This window comes from Cyanistes caeruleus, chromosome 24, assembly GCF_971803275.1.
Source record: "Cyanistes caeruleus chromosome 24, bCyaCae1.hap1.1, whole genome shotgun sequence".
NCBI lineage: Eukaryota > Metazoa > Chordata > Aves > Passeriformes > Paridae > Cyanistes > Cyanistes caeruleus.
Genome location: NC_141724.1, coordinates 441365 through 458755, shown reverse-complemented (window position 1 = coordinate 458755; position 17391 = coordinate 441365). Strand labels below are relative to the sequence as shown.

General features: G+C 51.2%; 1 protein-coding gene across 5 annotated transcripts in view; it reads right to left on the bottom strand.

Annotated features, from left to right (window-relative positions):
- Positions 1-15928, bottom strand: part of KCND3 (potassium voltage-gated channel subfamily D member 3) — a 104359-nt gene extending 88431 nt beyond the window's left edge. The window contains exons 1-2 of one of the 5 annotated variants that reach the window (XM_086862305.1): positions 15686-15928; positions 9061-10245 (exon numbers count right to left, since the gene is read on the bottom strand). In XM_086862305.1, the coding sequence (XP_086718431.1) occupies positions 9061-10169 (1109 nt within the window). In that variant the 5' untranslated portion in view covers positions 10170-10245; positions 15686-15928. Of the gene's footprint in view, positions 1-9060; positions 10246-13531; positions 13926-14007; positions 14331-14778; positions 14958-15685 lie in introns of those variants that run through there. The other 4 variants (XM_086862309.1, XM_086862308.1, XM_086862306.1 and 1 more) reach the window with 4 other exon arrangements.
- Between the last annotated feature and the right edge of the window lie 1463 nt (positions 15929-17391).

Here is a 17391-nt window from a genome sequence, read left to right as displayed (position 1 = left end):
GCAGGGCTGGGCTTGCTCCCACAGAGCATCCCTGACCCAAAGTCGATGGACTCAGGAGGAAGCAGCTCAGAGCAGCTTTCTCTTGCTTTAGCTTTCCCTTTGAAGACAGCTTATTTCTGCCCAGGCTCAGAAGAGCTGGCTTGTACAGTCCTTTTCCATTGAAAAATAAGGTGCTGCGTTTGTTCTTACCACACTGACTGTAATTAATATCTGAGGAGGATGGCTTCCTTGTGCTCCAGATTATACAAATATAGAGAAAACTGTGCACATGTTGTCTCCAAATTACACCCCAAAACTGGATGTGGACCATACAGACATGGAATTGAGGAAGTGTGCAAGGCCAGGTTGGATGGGGCTCTGAGAAACCTGGGATAGTGGAAGGTGTCCCTGCCCATGGCAGGGGGTGGGAATTGATGAGATTTTTCCAACCCAAACCATTCAGGGATTCCATTATTCTAACTACATGATAAAATAAGCAAAATTAAATAATAGTAAGAAGTGTTTTCCTTGGTGTAAAAAAGGAAAAAAAGGGCTGCCTAGTGGTGGGGTGCAATCTTGTTATCAAGGCTGTGCATTTGCATATTAAAGGCTGAAAATGACTCAAGATTTTATCATCTGCTGTTTTCACATCTGATATGGAGCCCTGTATCTGCAGGCAGGATGGGAAAAGCAGCAGCAGTTTGTGACTTTTGGATGGCAAAGGGAGCCCCAGGGACACAGGGAATACAGCAGGGAGCAGGAATACAGCAGGAATACAGCAGGAATACAGCAGGGAGCAGGAATACAGCAGGGAGCATGTACAGGGTGCTTGCCTGGGACACAAACCCAGGGCTCCTCGCGGTGCTGGGGGTGAGATTGGGTCACCAGGAGCTGCTCCAAGTGACTCCAGCAGCCGGACAAGGCTGGGGAGCTTTGGGTGCCAGGCTGTGACAGGAGTGCAGCGAACCCCAGCGTGGTGCACATCCAGCAGCAGCAGCAGCTGCCTCCCTCCGTGTGTTCAGGACTCGTTATTTGAATTATTTGGCCTTTTTCTGAGGAGGCTCCACAGCACAGCTCAGCTTCCAGGGCCCTCATTGCACGGGACTCCAAACAGCCCTTCTCAAGGGCTTTCTGGGCATGTACATCGGCCAAATTTCACAAAGTCCTGAGGGCAAAAAGCCAAAGCTGATCTGTGCTTTAATTTTGCTGCAGATGGCAGGGGGAGATGAGAGCAGAGCTTCCCCAGGCGATGCTGCTGCAGCGCTCCGGAGCGGGGCAGGAGGGGATGGAGAGGGGACTCCGGGAGCCCAGCCCGGCTCTGCTCGGCTCCTGGCTGATGATTTCAGAGAGGAGAGAGGAGATTCAGCCTCAGCTCTGCCTCTCGGCATCTGCAGGGACAGCGGGGACAGTGCCCTGGCAGCTCCAAACCCGGGACAGTGCCCTGGCAGCTCCAAACCCGGGACAGTGCCCTGGCATCCCCAAACCCGGGACAGTGCCCTGGCAGCCCCAAACCCGGGACAGTGCCCTGGCAGCTCCAAACCCGGGACAGTGCCCTGGCAGCTCCAAACCCGGGACAGTGCCCTGGCAGCCCCAAACCCGGGACAGTGCCCTGGCAGCTCCAAACCCGGGACAGTGCCCTGGCAGCCCCGAACCCGGGACAGTGCCCTGGCAGCTCCAAACCCGGGACAGTGCCCTGGCAGCCCCAAACCCGCACGGCCCCGCGTGGGACAGAAAAAGTCCACGATGGAAAGGCAGAAGAAAAGCAAAATCGGGGAGGAATGAGGGAAAGAAAGAGCCAGATGTTCCAGCGTCGCTCTGAGGCTGCGAAGCAGGATGAAAAGCCAGGAAAGGCTCGCACCTTCAGAAGGAGTAATGAATTGTTTCCTCCTCTGGCAGGCAGTGATTTGACTTGCCACATGCCTCCTAGTAATTTCCCAGCAGGTTTAAATGTTGGAACAATGGCATTCTGTTAGATATTGATTTTAAAATAACTCTTCCGCACTTACTTGTAACTTTAAGAGGTGAATTACAGCCCTTGAGTGTGTTCTAATGTAGCAGTGGTAAATAGTTAAATAGACACAATCTGTTTCTGCAGGCATTGTCTGTCCAGGAGAAGGCAGAGCTTGGGCTGAATGCTGCCTGTCTTCTGGTCTGCAGGAAAAACATTCATCTCTCTGCCTTCACTGGAGGAAAATATTAACCAGTTCACAATGGATGTGGTGGGATTTGACAGAAAAGAATTTCTGTGCTAGGTGGTGAAGCAGTGAGAGTGGGAGGCAATAATTGCAGCTCTTTTCTTCTTCACCTTCTGCAGTTCCCCGGGTCACCGGGCACTGAGCTGGGCATGGGGCAGCTGCCAGGGAGCAGTGCTGGCCCATGCTCAGGAAAAGTTTCTTTCTTTATCGTACCCTTTTTGTATTTTTTTTCTTTTTTCTTTTTTTATTTTTTGATGAGGTGATTCCATTTCGTGCCTGGGACACACCTGGGAAGAGGCTGTGTCTGGTCACTGCTGTCCCCATCCCCAGAAACACACATTGGTTTGGGGTGGAAAAGGCTTTAAAGATCGTCTTGATTTAATCCTTCTGCCATGGGCAGGGACACCTTCCACTGTCCCAGGCTGCTCCAAGACCCTTCCAGCCTGGCCTTGGGCACTTGTAGGGGTCCAGGGGCAGCCCCAGCTGCTCTGGGCACCCTGGGCCAATCCTCCCCAGCCTCTCTTCTCTCCTGCATTTTGAAGCCATTCCCCCTTGTCCTGTCGCTCCAAGCTCTTGAAAGCACAGATCCCTGAAGAAAGTGCAGAACAAACTTCTCCTGTTCTTTTCCTGACATTAAAACAAGTTGGGGTTTATCTCAGGCTGGGGGTCCTGTGCTAAACCTGTGCCAAGGCAGCAGGGCTGGGTGAGGATGTGATGGCCAGATGTGCTTGTGAGGATGAGGATGGTGCTGCTCCCTGTGCTCCTCTCCCTGTACCCGTGGGCTGTAATCAGTTGAGGAACCTGATTCATTTGGGCTAATTTGTTCCAGGGCCTTTAACTTCCCTTCCCCTCTCCCTGCTCTCGGACTGACAGTGCCTACTCTGTCCCTTATTTCCAGCTGATGTCTGTAAACTGATTACTTTTACTGGGTCAGCTCTGTTATGAAATTATCGTTTTATGAGACTAAAAATAGCCCAGATCCAGTCAGCACGCCAATCACTTCCCTCCATCTCCAATGAAAATGCAATGTTATCTTTAATCTCTATTTCTCAGGCACTTACTGTGAGGCAGGTTAGAAAGAAAAGGGTGGGGGGAAAGAAAGAGGAGATCAGAAAAAAAATCTGTAAATCAGTTGCTATAGATGCATCCCTGCCAAGGCTTCCACTGGTAAATTTAGCAGTCACGTTACAATTTTAGTCAGCACCATTTCTTAGCCTTATTCAAAATAATTCACTTCTCACACAATGAGTTACCCTGAAGGCAAGTTATTTTGTCTTGCACATTAAAAATGGTGCGTTTGCACATACGTGCAACTGTTACAAATATCCAAAGGCACAAAAAGCGTAAGGATGGATAATTTTTTTTAAGAGAAGAAAAAAAAGCATCTAGTGTATTCCACTTGCTCTAAGAATGAATAAAGGTATTTTAATACTTCTGGGGTTCTGGTGAATACAAATAGCTTAAAAATGAGATGCTTGCCTGAGATTTATATCAAGATAGTGAAGGGAAAAGGTTCCATCTGTAGTTTCTGATACAAAGACATTTCACACACAGTATCTGTAAATCCATTAGGAGAAGAAAATTGATACACGTTTTGTATAAGATGAAGCTGGAGTGAAGAGAATGAAAGCTCAAGGAAATGGCCTCTTTGTGTAGCTCCATCAATTCATGGCTTGATTGGACTTTCTGTGTATTAAATTCCGGCAGTTCTCTGGCCCGTGGATATAAGGAATTGTTGACCGTGTGGGAAATGGTGAGTGATGAAATCCCAGCACCTTCCTTCACAAAGGAAACTCCCCACATCTCCCCCATCTTCCCACTGGTGATGTTAAACATGCAAAGTGGTGTTCCTATTCGAGAAGTTTTTGCTGATCCAGTTTAATGGAGGCTCCCAAAGTCCTGACACGCACACCGTGACTCCTGGCCCAAACAACAATCTTTCCCGAGGAGCCGGGAGTGGCAGCGCTCCAGAGATGATTTATTATTTTCCTTCCTTGCACACTGCTCTCAGTCTGCGTGAAGGAGGGTGAATGAAGGTTACTATCAGCCTGAGTGGTTGTGCTGAGCAGAAATCAGAGCTCGCTCTGCTCTCACGGTGCTGGCAGCGAGCGCTGGAACGTGCTGGGGGCTCAGCCCAGCTGGCAGCACCACGGCCCCCACGTGCCACGGCACCGCTCACACTCCGACCCCTCTCCTGGGGACTGAGCACCAGCAAAGAGGAGAAAAACCCAGAAATAAGCAAAACAGAGGCTGATGTTCTCTCAGCGAGCCCGCTCGCTCGTGTTCGCTCCGATCCACATTTGGCAGAGGCAACACTGAGCCAAGACAAACCAAACAGACCCTCAAACCCCTGCTCTCTACACACTCAGCTAATAAACCTTCTAAGAAATTCCAGCTCCTGCTCCAGATCAGGCTGTTGACATAACCAGGCCAGCAGGGCTGTTTTATCGACTTCCCAGCGTTAACCTGGTTCCTTAAATGAATTATACAGATGGGCCTGTGTTGTCCAAGTGCACTGAGCTGTGTCTTTGAAAGCCATGGAGCAGTGCAGCCCAACCTGAAAGAGGGATAGGGCTCTAAAAGCCTTTGCAAATTGTAAAGGCGACAGTCAGCCAGAGAGATTCTCTGACGAGCACCCCGAGGGCGCTGAGCTGTGGGAGCTCAGCTTTTCTGAGCGAGAGAAAGCTGCACAGTGTATCCCTCAGGACAAACCAAAGCCAGCACCAGCCTCTGTGGCACTCACTGAGTGCTCAGGCTGTGCCACTGCTGCTTTCTTGACAAAAACAGCCCAAATGTCTCGGTGACAATTCCCCCCAGTAATATTCCTTGCTTGCGGCACCTTCCAGTGCCTAAAGAGCTCATTTCAATGAGCTAGAATTTAAATGTAGAACATTTTACATGGGCATGGACTGACAGGACAAGGGGAAATGTCTTCCCACAATGGCATCCAGAGGGCAGGGCTGGATGGGATATTGGGAAGCAATATGAGCGTGGGCAGGACCTGGCACAGGTGCCCAGAGCAGCCCCTGGATCCCTGGCAGTGCCCAAGGCCAGGCTGGATGGGGCTGGAGCAGCCTGGGACAGTGAGAGGTGTCCCTGCTGTATCAGGGGTGACACTGGATGGGCTCCAAGGTCCCTCCAACCCAAACCATCCCAGGTCTCCCTTCCCTCTCGGGGATGCCCAGCAGGGCTGCAGGAAGATGTGGCACTCAGGTTTTCACAGCTACAGTTTGATGCCTCTGCTGCAGGTCATAGACACTGCCTAGGAGTGAAACATACTGCTGCTGTCAGATGAAATGAAAACAGCTGTAAAAAGCTTAGAAAACACTTTCTCTGGGCAAAACTGGCATGGGGTTTAGTGGGGTGACACAGGTTTTGTGTTTGTGCTGCACACGAGGGGCAGCAGCAGAACCTGAGGCTTCCCCATCCCTATCACTCCCTAAAAGTGAATTAAACTGAGTACTGGGTGGGGCTTGGAGCAGCCTGGGCTAGTGGAAAGTGGCTGGGGGTTGGAATGAGCTGGGCTTTAAGGTCCCTTCCAACCCTCACTGTTCTGTGATTCCATGAAAACCAATGCACTGGTACCAAGGGAACCAAATTCACTCTCATTAACACATTTCCATAGAGATGTAAACCCAGTGATTGCATACTGAATTAGCTAAAAGCCAGCACAGGGCCATGGATGGGCCTGGCACTGCTCCTCTGCTGCTCTTGGCAGCACTTGCACCCCTGAGCTGGGGTCAGAAGCTCCTGCAGGACACAGGAAGGGGCTGGCAAAGGCAGAGCTCGTGGCACTGGGGCTGTCGAGAGGAGATGGGGAGCTGTTGGCCTCTTGAGAAAAATGTTTCTGCATGAATAGGAGAGCTGATTTTGAATTAATTTTGAATAGTTGTTTCAGTAATTCAGATTGATTTAAGATGCACCCAAGAATAATGCTTTCATTAGAAAGCCTCCTGAGCAAAATTTAAATTGTGTTAAATTAAAAACAGCCTCTGTTAAACCAGGGCTGATGAGCACAGCAGAGGGATTGGAGATGCAGGGTCAGTATAATTTAATTCCTTTGCTTTGTTTCCCACTCCAGAAAAGCTGCTGTACCTGGCTCCCTGTTAACTGCCTAAGGAGCCTGCAAGTCATCCTAAATTTCTCTAAACTGTTTTGCATGGTAACCCCACCAAAACCAGAGGTTATTTATTGATGCTGGGCTTCACCTTCAAGAAGAAATGCATTTGCATTGCCTTTTATTTACGGGTCAGTCTGGAAGTGTAATTGTATCCCAAAGATACTCGGGAATTTGGGAGAGCAGCTGATGCACAGTACAGTGAGGGAGGGTTAATGGTCTCCTACTCTTGGCTTTGTTTGCTTGTTTGTTGTAAGTAAACTTTTGTTCTACACAAATGGAGTTCATCCTAGGATCAGGGAAAAAGTTTTCCTGCACATTCCAGACCTCTCCTCTAAGGCTCTCTGTCAAAGCAATGGTGGCATTCCAGCCTCGGGGAAACCTTCACTTAAATTTAAACACATTGGTGGTGAAAACAAACTACATGTAGATATATATCTATGGTTTTGAGTTAAAAACTGTTGTGCTTCATAGCTTCTTGTTTTAGATGCTGGCTGAACTATTAAGGGCAAAAGGCAGGACATATTTAAGATCTCTGTGAAAGCTCTGAGTGCTGCTGAAATCCAAGCAGTGAAGTGCATCTGATGGCTTGAGCAGCACGTTGGAGACCTTGGCTGCATTTCTGGCAGCACCTGTGCAGCTGGAATTGCCAGGACTCTCATTAGTAACAAGATCCTTCCTAACAGATTGAAAAGACTTCTGAAGAAAGATGTATATGAAATATTGTCTGAAAGTGCCAGTTTGTCAGAACTGGAAGGATTTTTGGGGAGAGGAAGGGGCCAGGAGGGTTAGCCCTAGATGGTGAACTCCTCCAGGAGGTTAACCCCCACCCCACACAGGGGAAAGGAAGGTGGAAACAACCCAAAAATCAGTCAAACAACCCAAACCAGTCTCAGGAGTCTCAGTTTTAAGACTGACAGCATTTTATAGGTCCCTTCCCAATGAACCCTGACAAAGCCATGTTTAAATGTCTGATTTCTTAAATCCATGTCAACTCCTTCCCGGCACTTGTTCCTCTATGATTTCTGAGATTACAAGTTGGGAACACTCTGAGGTCCTTGGGAGCGCTGGGTTTGTCCCTGTGCTCAGGAAGGGAGGGAAAGGGACCCAAACCGAGGCAGGAGCAGAGCCCAGCTGCTCTCCAGCACATTCTGCACGTACTGGAGCCCTTCCCAACCCACCCAGGATGGCCCCTGGCCCCGAGGCTCCTGTCAGAGATGTGACAGCACAAGCGTGGACGGGTGCAGGCTGTGTCCAGGCAGGGCTGGATGGGATCATTATTAAACAGGAATCTGAAAATGGAACTGGATTTTCACACATCTCCCCTCGTGCAGAGGCACGGGAAGGAGCCACCCAAGGCAGGGGTCCCTCTGAAGCTGATCTGATACAGTGGTGGGGTCAGGAGGGGGGAACTGACCAGTTTGGACCAGTCAGAATATGGAAAGCTGGGCCCCAGCGTGGGGCAGTGCTGGGATGCAAAGCCCAGCTCTGATTTCCAAGCGCTGCCTTTCCCAGAGTAAGGAACAGCTTTTTCCATAAACTTGCAAACTTTGCTTAGTTATTAAAAAGGAAGAATAAGAGATCTGTAGGTGACTATGACAAACAGGTTCTACACTTGCACTTAATGAAGAAATTCAGGCTTTCAGTTGTCATGTTCCCAGATTCGGCGCCTTTCTGACAGCTGAATTATGATTTTAATAATTAAAAAGTGCTACTGTGAGCCTGTTCCTGTATAATAGGCACAGAGAAGTGTTTAAAATCAAAAGCAGTTTAGAGAAAAAGTGGTCACTGTGTTACAAGGAGGAGAATTGTCTACATCTGAATATTACACTGTGTGAAATCTCCAGTGGGAAAACTCTTTGCAAAGTAACTCTAAACTTCCTGTATGGTTCTGATGTGTGGGAAGAGGAGATTGCACTCGCTCCTGGCTTTATGTGTGCCTGAAGCAGCAGCCTGCAATGCCCACTTTCCTCTACATAACCTTGTCAGGGTGAGGGTTTGGCCATTCTGCTCGCAGAGGTTTTAGTTCAGAGCAGCAGAAGCACAAATCTGTAATCTTAGTTGCAATATCTGTGAGACAGAAATGAAATCCAAGGGGGGAAAGTGCCCTCCAGGCTACATTCCCCTTGCTTTGATTTCATTATCTTTGTACCTGTCCATGGGAACGTTTGAAATTCTACTGCAACCACCACAGCACGCCCGGTTCTCAGACTCACAGCTAAACACAGACGAGAAACCCCAATCCTGCTGGATTCAGTAAAAACCAGCTCATGTCCTGGCCATCACTGAGCATTCCAGTACAGTGACCCACAACATCCACTTGAATTCAGCAAATCTGTAGTTGCTGGCAAGCCAAGGGGAGAAACAACGAGTGACATTGCAACGAGACACAACAGATCCATCAGCAGCTTTGTGTGAGCGCAGGGCTGGGGCAATGTCAGAGAGAACAGAGCTCTCCCTCCCAGCCCCTTGCAGTCGGGTCAGCTTTTCCCTCCTGCAGGAATGAATCACAACCTGCTACTCCACCACTCTGCTCCCCCTGCGCTCATTTACCGTGGTGCCGAGCATTTGTCAAGTGGGTGTAAGTGCTTTTTCTGGTTTATACAACTGCACACAAATTGCACAAGTTGTAAGGCAAAGAATAATCAAGCCCTCAACGCTTCCAGCCCCTTCTCGAACATGCACCCAGGAAAACGCTGAGAAGAAGCTGAAGTCAAGCTCCCAGTGCATGCTTGCCTGCTGCTCAGGAAAAGGAAAAGTAATACTCACCCCAGTGTTGTCATGGTTACAATAGTGTACCAAAAGGAAGCAGGAATACTGGTGAATTTGCTTGCCGAGGACCCTTTCTCTGCATAAAACATCACAGTTGCAAAGATGATGATTGCCATAGTGAGGGAAAAGAGGAGAAAGCCAAGCTCGGAGGCACAGCTCTTCAAAGTGTAGCCCAAGATCCTCAGGCCTTGGGAATGGCGGGAGAACTTGAAAATCCTGAAAACCCTAAAAACCCTTAGCGTGACAAAGGCTCCGCTGACGTCCTCGTTGTTGGTCATCACCAGGCCGATGTAGTAGGGCATGATGGCCACCACGTCGATGATGCTCATCACGCTGCGGATGAAGCGGTAGCGGCTGGGCGCCGCGAAGAGTCTCAGCAGGTACTCGACGGTGAAGATCATCACGCACGCCGTGTCCAGGCAAAAGAAAGCCACGGCGTAGCGCTCCCCGCAGGGCAGCTCCTTGTTACCCGGCACGGTGCCGCAGGGCACGGTCTCCACCACGTTGGTGATCACAGACACGGCGATAAAGAACCCGGTGACGTAGTAAAAGACTAAGGCTAAGGTGCTGGTGTGGGGGTTCTCGAAGGCTCGCCACATGGTCTGCCGGAAGCTCAGCGAGGGCATGGAGCCCTCCTGGTTGTTCTCCGAGTCGTTGTCATCCATCAGCCGCTCCGCGTTCTCCCGCTTCCTGTCCTTGTACTCTTCGTAGCAGCAGTCCCCGATGATCTCGGGAAGGATCCCGTAGAAGGCGAGCTCTTCGTCGTAGGCAGAGATGCACTCGTACCTGGGGTAGTGCAGCTTGCCAGTTCTATAAAAATTGAGGATGCACCTGAAGACCTCGGGGTCCCGGTCAAAGAAATACTCCTTGGTGTCTTCATTGAAGAAGAACTCCTTCTCCGTGCTGCCCAGGAGAGTGTCCGGGTACCTCTCCAGTGTAGTCCTCCAGGTCTGGAAACGCCTGCCACTCACATTGAGGATGATCAGCTCATCCTGCCTCTTGTTCTTCTCCGTTGGAGCCAGTGGCATGGGACAGTTGGCCACCGGCATCCATCCTATGGCAGCCGCCCTGGCGAAGGGCAACCACGCTGCCACTCCTGCTGCCATGGTGAGCCCGGGCCGTGTTACTGGAGATGAGGCTTGGGGTGCTCCTGGGACCTGCTGGGAGTCAGAGCAGTTCCATCTGGAACACAGAAGAGAACACAGCACACAGTCACACGGGGCCTGCCCCGCTGGCTGGAAGAGCCCAGGATGAGCACAGACACGAGAGGTTCACACCACTGCCTCACCCTCACCTCCCAGGTGAAGAATGATGTTGAACAAGGCACATGATAATCAGCTCAGCGGGGTTATGGCATTATTATAGATTGAAATTTTGAATAGCAAATGATTCCTCATTAAAAGCATTTTAAAAGTAGCATAAACACAGTAATTTATATTTGCTTCCTCACAAACAAGACTAATCCATAATTCCCCAGGTGTAAGCCTCCTGTGCTCATCAGTTTAACTACAGCTGTCAAGAAAGAGCTGGGAACTCCAGTGAAATCAGCCTGCAGTGGAATCGTACACCACCAAAACCCATGACTGGGCTTAGCTGCATTTCCAGTCTTAAACAAGTTCAGTATGTTCTGAATCTTGCACTAAGAACATCTTTAGTTGAAAGAAATGGAAATATTTCTCTGGTTTTCACCAGCTGTGTTCCATCTTTAATTCAAGGCCTGGCCTCAGCAGCAGTTTTCTGCTGCTCTCCTTCATTGAGAGGTGGAGTTTCCTCTTGGCAAACACTGCAGCCTCCACTGGACCAGAGGAAAATTCTGATTTTCGGGAAACATTGTTCAGAATACCTGAGCACCCCTAAGCTTCAGTCCCAGGTCTGAAGGCTGATGGATTAAGCTAACAAATACCAAGAACACTGGAATGAAGGAAGGCTCCAAAGCTGGAGAATTTCTTCCCAGCAGGAAGTTGCTTTGTTTTTTTCCTGTCTTGCAGGGGAAGAATCCTTCAGCTGAAGAACTGAAGGACTCCTAGGTTGAAACAAAACATGTTCACTGTACGCTTGGATTTTTAGATGAGGAATATCCCAAGCTGTCCAGATCCTCAGCCACCGGAGGCCAACATTCTCTTGAAGTTTAAATAGTTTTTGCATTCTGATCTAGCCATGAATTTATCTTTTTGATCTTTGGTCAGAGTTCTTACAGTCTTTAACTTTTGTTTTAACTTGTTTTTACTTTCACTTCCCTAGTGCTTTTCTAATTCTACCATGAAATTATCTGAAGAAAGGTCATACAAGGTGCATTAGGAGCCCTATCAAAAGTCAATTTATCAATTCCATTGATTCCACTGCCTCAAAGCCTAATTGTATCTTTGTAGGCAGTTTTACTCTCAAGTTTTGAACTTATATGAAAGCTGGCATTCCAGCCGGTAAGGCTGCAGCTTTATTGATTCCAATGGACCATCAAAACACTGAATAAAAAATGATGGAACCAGTCCATGTGAAAATGCCTGAAGTGCTCAGAGAAATGCTTTTCCTCTTTGGGGCAAATTAACATTCATCACCTTAATGTGGAGCATCTTCCTGTGCAATTTTACTGTCTAAAGGACAATTGAAATCCCTCGTGCGAGCGTCTAACTGCTGCTGAAGAGCCTTGGTAATTACGGAACATGCAATAACCCAGAGCGATGCTTATCCCAAGGAGACACTTTGCTGATCTACATGGCACTGGAGCAAACATCCCCCAGTGTTTCCCTCTGAAGAATCGTTCAGTGTTAAAGCAGCACTTTTTTCTCTCCCCCCAAGGAGGAATTTCCTGCGCGGATCGCGCCGGCCCGGCCGCCCTGGGGACCAGAAACTCTCTCTGTGTGACTTGGAGCAGCTCCCCCAGCCCTCAGCTGAAAGGGCATCTCCAGGGGCTCCGTGGGCTCACACTGCAGCCTTCTACCACCAGTGGTGGATCTTTTAACTCCCATGAAACACTTCAGAGCAGGAGGCAGCAAAATAAGAACTGTTTCATCCATTAGTCACCAAATATGTACAGGCAAATAACTGAGAAACCAAGAAAAGGCATCTTGTTCCTGCTTTCCCTGCTGGCAAACCGACTTCCCTGGGTTTTAATTTCCCTTAGCACCATCACCAGAGTCCTTCTGCCAGGACTGACTGGTGACCTGAGCAGTTTCAGCACATTGGATCCTCATCTCCCCTGATTTCTCAGGGGAAGCACGTTAGAAACCTCTTCTGTACTTTGATAACTTTGGCTGTAGATTCCAGGTTACCTACATTAGCTGCTGAGGCACTATAAATACTTCACATATAATTGTTCCAATAAAGCACTGGTAACTCATAAGTGACTTACACATTTTTAAATCAATTTTTAAAAGATAAAATGGGTCCTTTCATGCTGGCAGTATATGTGGGGAAACTATAAATATCTCAGCTATGAAAGGGACAGGAGATTAAAGCAAAAGAGAAAGAAAGGGGAATTCTTGTGTGGAAATTTAGTTCCCATTTCTCTGGGTCCAAGAGATGCAGCTGGTTAGAACAACAGAGCACAGCCAGCTTCGTTCTCAGAGTTACATTCAATCTGTCCCATTTGATCCTCAAAATACACAGAAGAGGAAGCTTTTTCAGCTGTAAATTATCTGAAGGACCCAGAGTGAGAAGGGAAGTGAAATTCCCCGTTGCAGAGGCTTTGCTTTTTCTTGTCCATGAGTCCTTGGAACTCTACTACTCCCTGAAGGAAGTGAAAGAATATTGGGAGAGAGAGAGAGAGAGGACTGGATTTATAATTCTGACCTGCACAACCTAAGCTGAGTCAAAAAAAAAATGAAGTAACTCATTTATCTAGAATGCAGAATTCCAGAATGTAGAAAGAATCCTCCTCTTCTGCCTGCTTGGATTTTGGTGACTGCTAACCAGTCTGTTTAGGCTGGAAAGCAATTGGCTGGACTCAAAATCTAATGTACTGTTGACAGTCTCTGGAGCTCTCATAGAAAACAGACACACTCTAATTCTAACAAGCATATATTTAGCTATACCCATATTTCTAATTTTAATTACCATCATTTCTGCGTGTAATTTAAAAGGAACTGGTTCACAGCAGACCGGCACCCTGCTGATGACATTTAGAAGACCTGCTACACAAAATAGAATCATTTTCTTCCTGATTTAAAAAAGTATCTGTAGAGAAAAGAATCTGTTTTCTTTAGATAACTATGGGGACAGTGAAACAGTCAAGGAAATTTGATAGAAAAGGCTGAGCACGAGTCCCCTGTCCCCTCCCAGGGCTCCTCGGGGTCCCTCCCGACCAGCGCCAGCTCCGCCGCAGCCGCTCCGGGGGCACCCAGGTCCCACCCGGCTTGGAGCAAAAACCCGAGAGCCAAGGCTGGCTCAGCAAAGCTCAGGAGGAAAACTTGATAGAGAACAGTAAGGACTGTTCACCTAGAGAGTCCAGAAATAAAGGATGGGTTCTTACCACTTCAGCTGCCACGGCAATAGCACACTGATCAATGTCCCTCCATCATCTCAAGAGAGCAGACACAAAGCAAAAATCCCAGTGTGTCCCTTTCTAGAAGCAGACAGGGCTGTTCTGAAATCGGACCCATAAACACACTGCGAGTTTCTTGAGAAGACACTGCTAATGGGAGAGAGGAGCCTGGAGATCATTCCTCCTTCCCTCTCCTGTCCTTGTTGGGCCAGGCTCAGGCAGCAAAGGGACCTTTGCTTTAAAGCAAAATATGTCAGCCAAAGCCTCGGTGTCTTCTGTCAGTCACACATTCCTTCCCCTCCAGCAGCAGCAGAAAATAAAACTTTCTGCAAAACACTCACTCCCTCCGTCTGTTGGGGAGATTTCGGAGCAAAAGCAACAGGCGTAGGATAAATGCATGCAAAGTTCTCCCCTCCCTGCCTCCCTCCCAGCCCGGAGAGCCCCATCTTGCAGCGCTGCCTTACCTGGAGAGCAAAGCCCAAAGCAGGGCTGAATGTGGGGAACGGGAAGGAAGGGGGAGCAGCCACTCCTCAGGATAAAAGGTGAGCTGTGCTGCCTGCCTCTTGCCTCCCTCTCTAAATTGCAGTCAGAAGCAATCAGTAAATGTGATCGTCATTGTGAAAGTATATATAGAGAGATGACTAAACAGCTTCTCGCTCATTGCTGCCGAGACGGAGGCTCTCTCCGCGTCTCTCCTGGGCTCGCCTGGCGCTGCAGCCCCGCTCTCCGCTCTGCCCTCGCTGCCCAGCCCCGCTGGGAGCGGCCCCGGGGCCCGGAGGTGCCCGGGGCGGCCGGGGCTGGGGCCGGGGCTGCTCCGGGAGGCGGCTGGGAAGGGCGGTGTGAGCTGACAGCGCCGGCAAATGGAGTCGTTAAATACACACCGGAGCCTACCCTGCATGCTAATGTGCCGAGGGGGAGATGAAGGGGGGAAAGAATGGGATGAACTTCACGGCTCTATCCCGGAGCTCCCCGCGTGTCCCTGCTGGCTCCCGGTCAGGCGGGGACAGGGCAGGAGGGATTCATTCTGGGCAAGGAAACGAGCGATTCCTCCAGCATCACAAACCTACACCCAGCACCTCGGCCAGGGCGGGAGGCTACATTCAGGAATAAAAAGAAATCGTTCGGGTTTAAACCGATCTTTCCCCTATCATCTTCTCCTCTCTTCCTTCCCACCACCTTTCCCTTTGCCCCTCGTCCTGCTGTTCTGCCTTGCCCTGCTCCTTGGCAGCTCTTACCAGTCCTGTCTCCACACCACCTCAGCATCCCTCTTTCATCCACGCTCAGAAGTTGGGCTCGGCACGCTCAGAGCCTCTCTCATTTATCTGTTTGCTGTCGAGTTTCCATTAAGTAAATAACCACAAGCCCGAATCAGAGCGAGCCAGCCTTGCCCTGCTCTGCCGGGCAGCTCCCGGCTCTGGCGCCGCAGCGAGAGTTGATGCTTTCCACAAAGTCAGAGCAGAACGCACCGGAGCGAGCGGGGCTCGCCTGCCTCGCATCGCCTCGGCTCCTGGGCGGCTCAGCCCGAGCTTACCGCCGGCAGCGAGGCTGTGCGGGGCTGTGCCGGGCTGTGCGGGGCTGTGCGGGGCTGTGCGGGGCTGTGCCGGGCTGTGCGGGGCTGTGCCGGGCTGTGCGGGGCTATCAGGGATGTGCGGGGCTATCGGGGCTGTTCCGGGCTGTGCGGGGCTGTGCGGGGCTGTGCGGGGCTGTGCCGGGCTGTGCGGGGCTGTGCCGGGCTGTGCGGGGCTATCAGGGATGTGCGGGGCTATCGGGGCTGTTCCGGGCTGTGCGGGGCTGTGCCGGGCTGTGCGGGGCTGTGCCGGGCTGTGCGGGGCTGTGCGGGGCTGTGCCGGGCTATCGGGGCTGTTCCGGGCTATCAGGGCTGTTCCGGGCTATCAGGGATGTGCGGAGCCGGTAGCGGCGAGGAGCGGGAGGGCAGCAGGAGTGGGAGCGGCCGGGGGCACCCGCTGCCCCCGCCCCGCCCGCAGGTGAAGCTTTGGGGCCGGTGTCCCCCGCACATCCCGGGGCCGGTGTCCCCCGCACATCCCGGGGCCGGTGTCCCCCGCACATCCCGGGGCCGGTGTCCCCCGCACCCCCCGGGGCCGCTCCCTTTCCGCCCCCCGCCCTCCCCGGGGACCCTCTCACCTCCGCAGGGCGCTCCCGGCCGTGGCCGCCCGCCCGGTGCCTCCGCGGCCATGCGGCTGCCGGGAGCGGAGCGCGGGGCTGCGCCGAGTGCGCGGGCGCGGGGCGGCGGCGGAGAGCGATGGGGAGCGATGGGGAGCGATGGGGAGCGATGGGGAGCGATGGGGAGCGATGGGGAGCGATGGGGAGCGATGGGGAGCGGCGGAGAGCGGCGATGGGCACGGGGCTGGCGAGCGGCGGCGAGCGGCGGGGCCGGGGACAGCTCAGCGCGGAGGGGCGGCGGCGCGGGGCGGGGGGCGGCGGGGGCTCCCCGCACACGGCCGCGTCCCCGCCCGCCGCCCGCCCGCAGAGCCGCCGGCAGGTGTCACCCGGAGAGAGCGGCGCCGGGCGCGGAGCTCGGCATGGAGCGCTGGGCAGGGCAGCGGGTGTGGGACCCCCGGGATGGATGGAGGGATGGATGATGGATGATGGATGGATGGATGGAGGGATGGATGGATGGATGATGGATGGATGGATGGATGATGGATGGATGATGGATGGATGGATGGATGAATGATGGATGGATGGATGGATGGATGGATGGATGGATGGATGGATGGATGATGGATGGATGATGGATGGATGGATGGATGGATGGATGATGGATGGATGATGGATGGATGGATGATGGATGGATGATGGATGGATGACGGATGGATGATGGATGGATGATGGATGGATGGATGATGGATGGATGGAGGGATGGATGATGGATGATGGATGGATGGATGGATGGATGGATGGATGGATGGATGGATGGATGATGGATGATGGATGGATGGATGATGGATGGATGGACGATGGATGGATGGATGGATGGATGGATGGATGGATGGATGGAATCCATGGATGGATGGATGGATGGATGGATGGATGGAATCCATGGATGGATGGATGGAATCCATGGATGGAGCGATGGGCAGGGCAGCACAGGCTGGGGGTGGCTGGTGGCCACAGCACCCCCACAGTGCGGATCCAGATCCGGCTCCCTGCGCTGGGGAAGAGGGGGGTGTAAGGAGGGGTCCTGCAGGGGTTGCACTGTCAGGGGCAGGAGATGCTCCTGCAGATGCATCACTGGGAGCATGGGCTGTGTGTTGGGGGGTTTGAGGTGCCTCTGGTACCTTAAAAAAGGGAAACAGGTACAGCCAGCAGTGACCAGGGGTCGTTTTTACAGAGCTCTAAATCCAAGACCTTCTTCTAGAGAAAAAAAAAACTAATAAAAATAGGGAAAGATCTCCAAATCCTCAACATTTCAACAAATCAACGATCTGGTTCTGGAAACTCTGAAAGCAGGACCCTATCATGGAATTATTGAGGTTGGAAAAGAACTCCAAGATCGTGAAGTCCAGCCTGTGACCAAATCCCACCATGCCTTCTAAACCATGTCACAAAGTGCCACATCTCATTTTTGGAACACTTCCAGGGGTGGTGACTCCACCACCTCCCTGGGCAGCCTGTTCCAATGCTTAACCACACGATCAGTGGTGAAATTTATCTTAAGGTACAACTGAACCTCAAGCAGATCCATCCAATTCAGGGTCAAATTTCCTCCAATTCAATGCAATTATTAAAAAAACAACACTAATTTCTGAATGTCAGGCCCTGAGTAGCCCTCCCCAAAGGTAGCCTCCCCCAATAACATTTGTAATCTGCATTACAGTGTCTGCAGA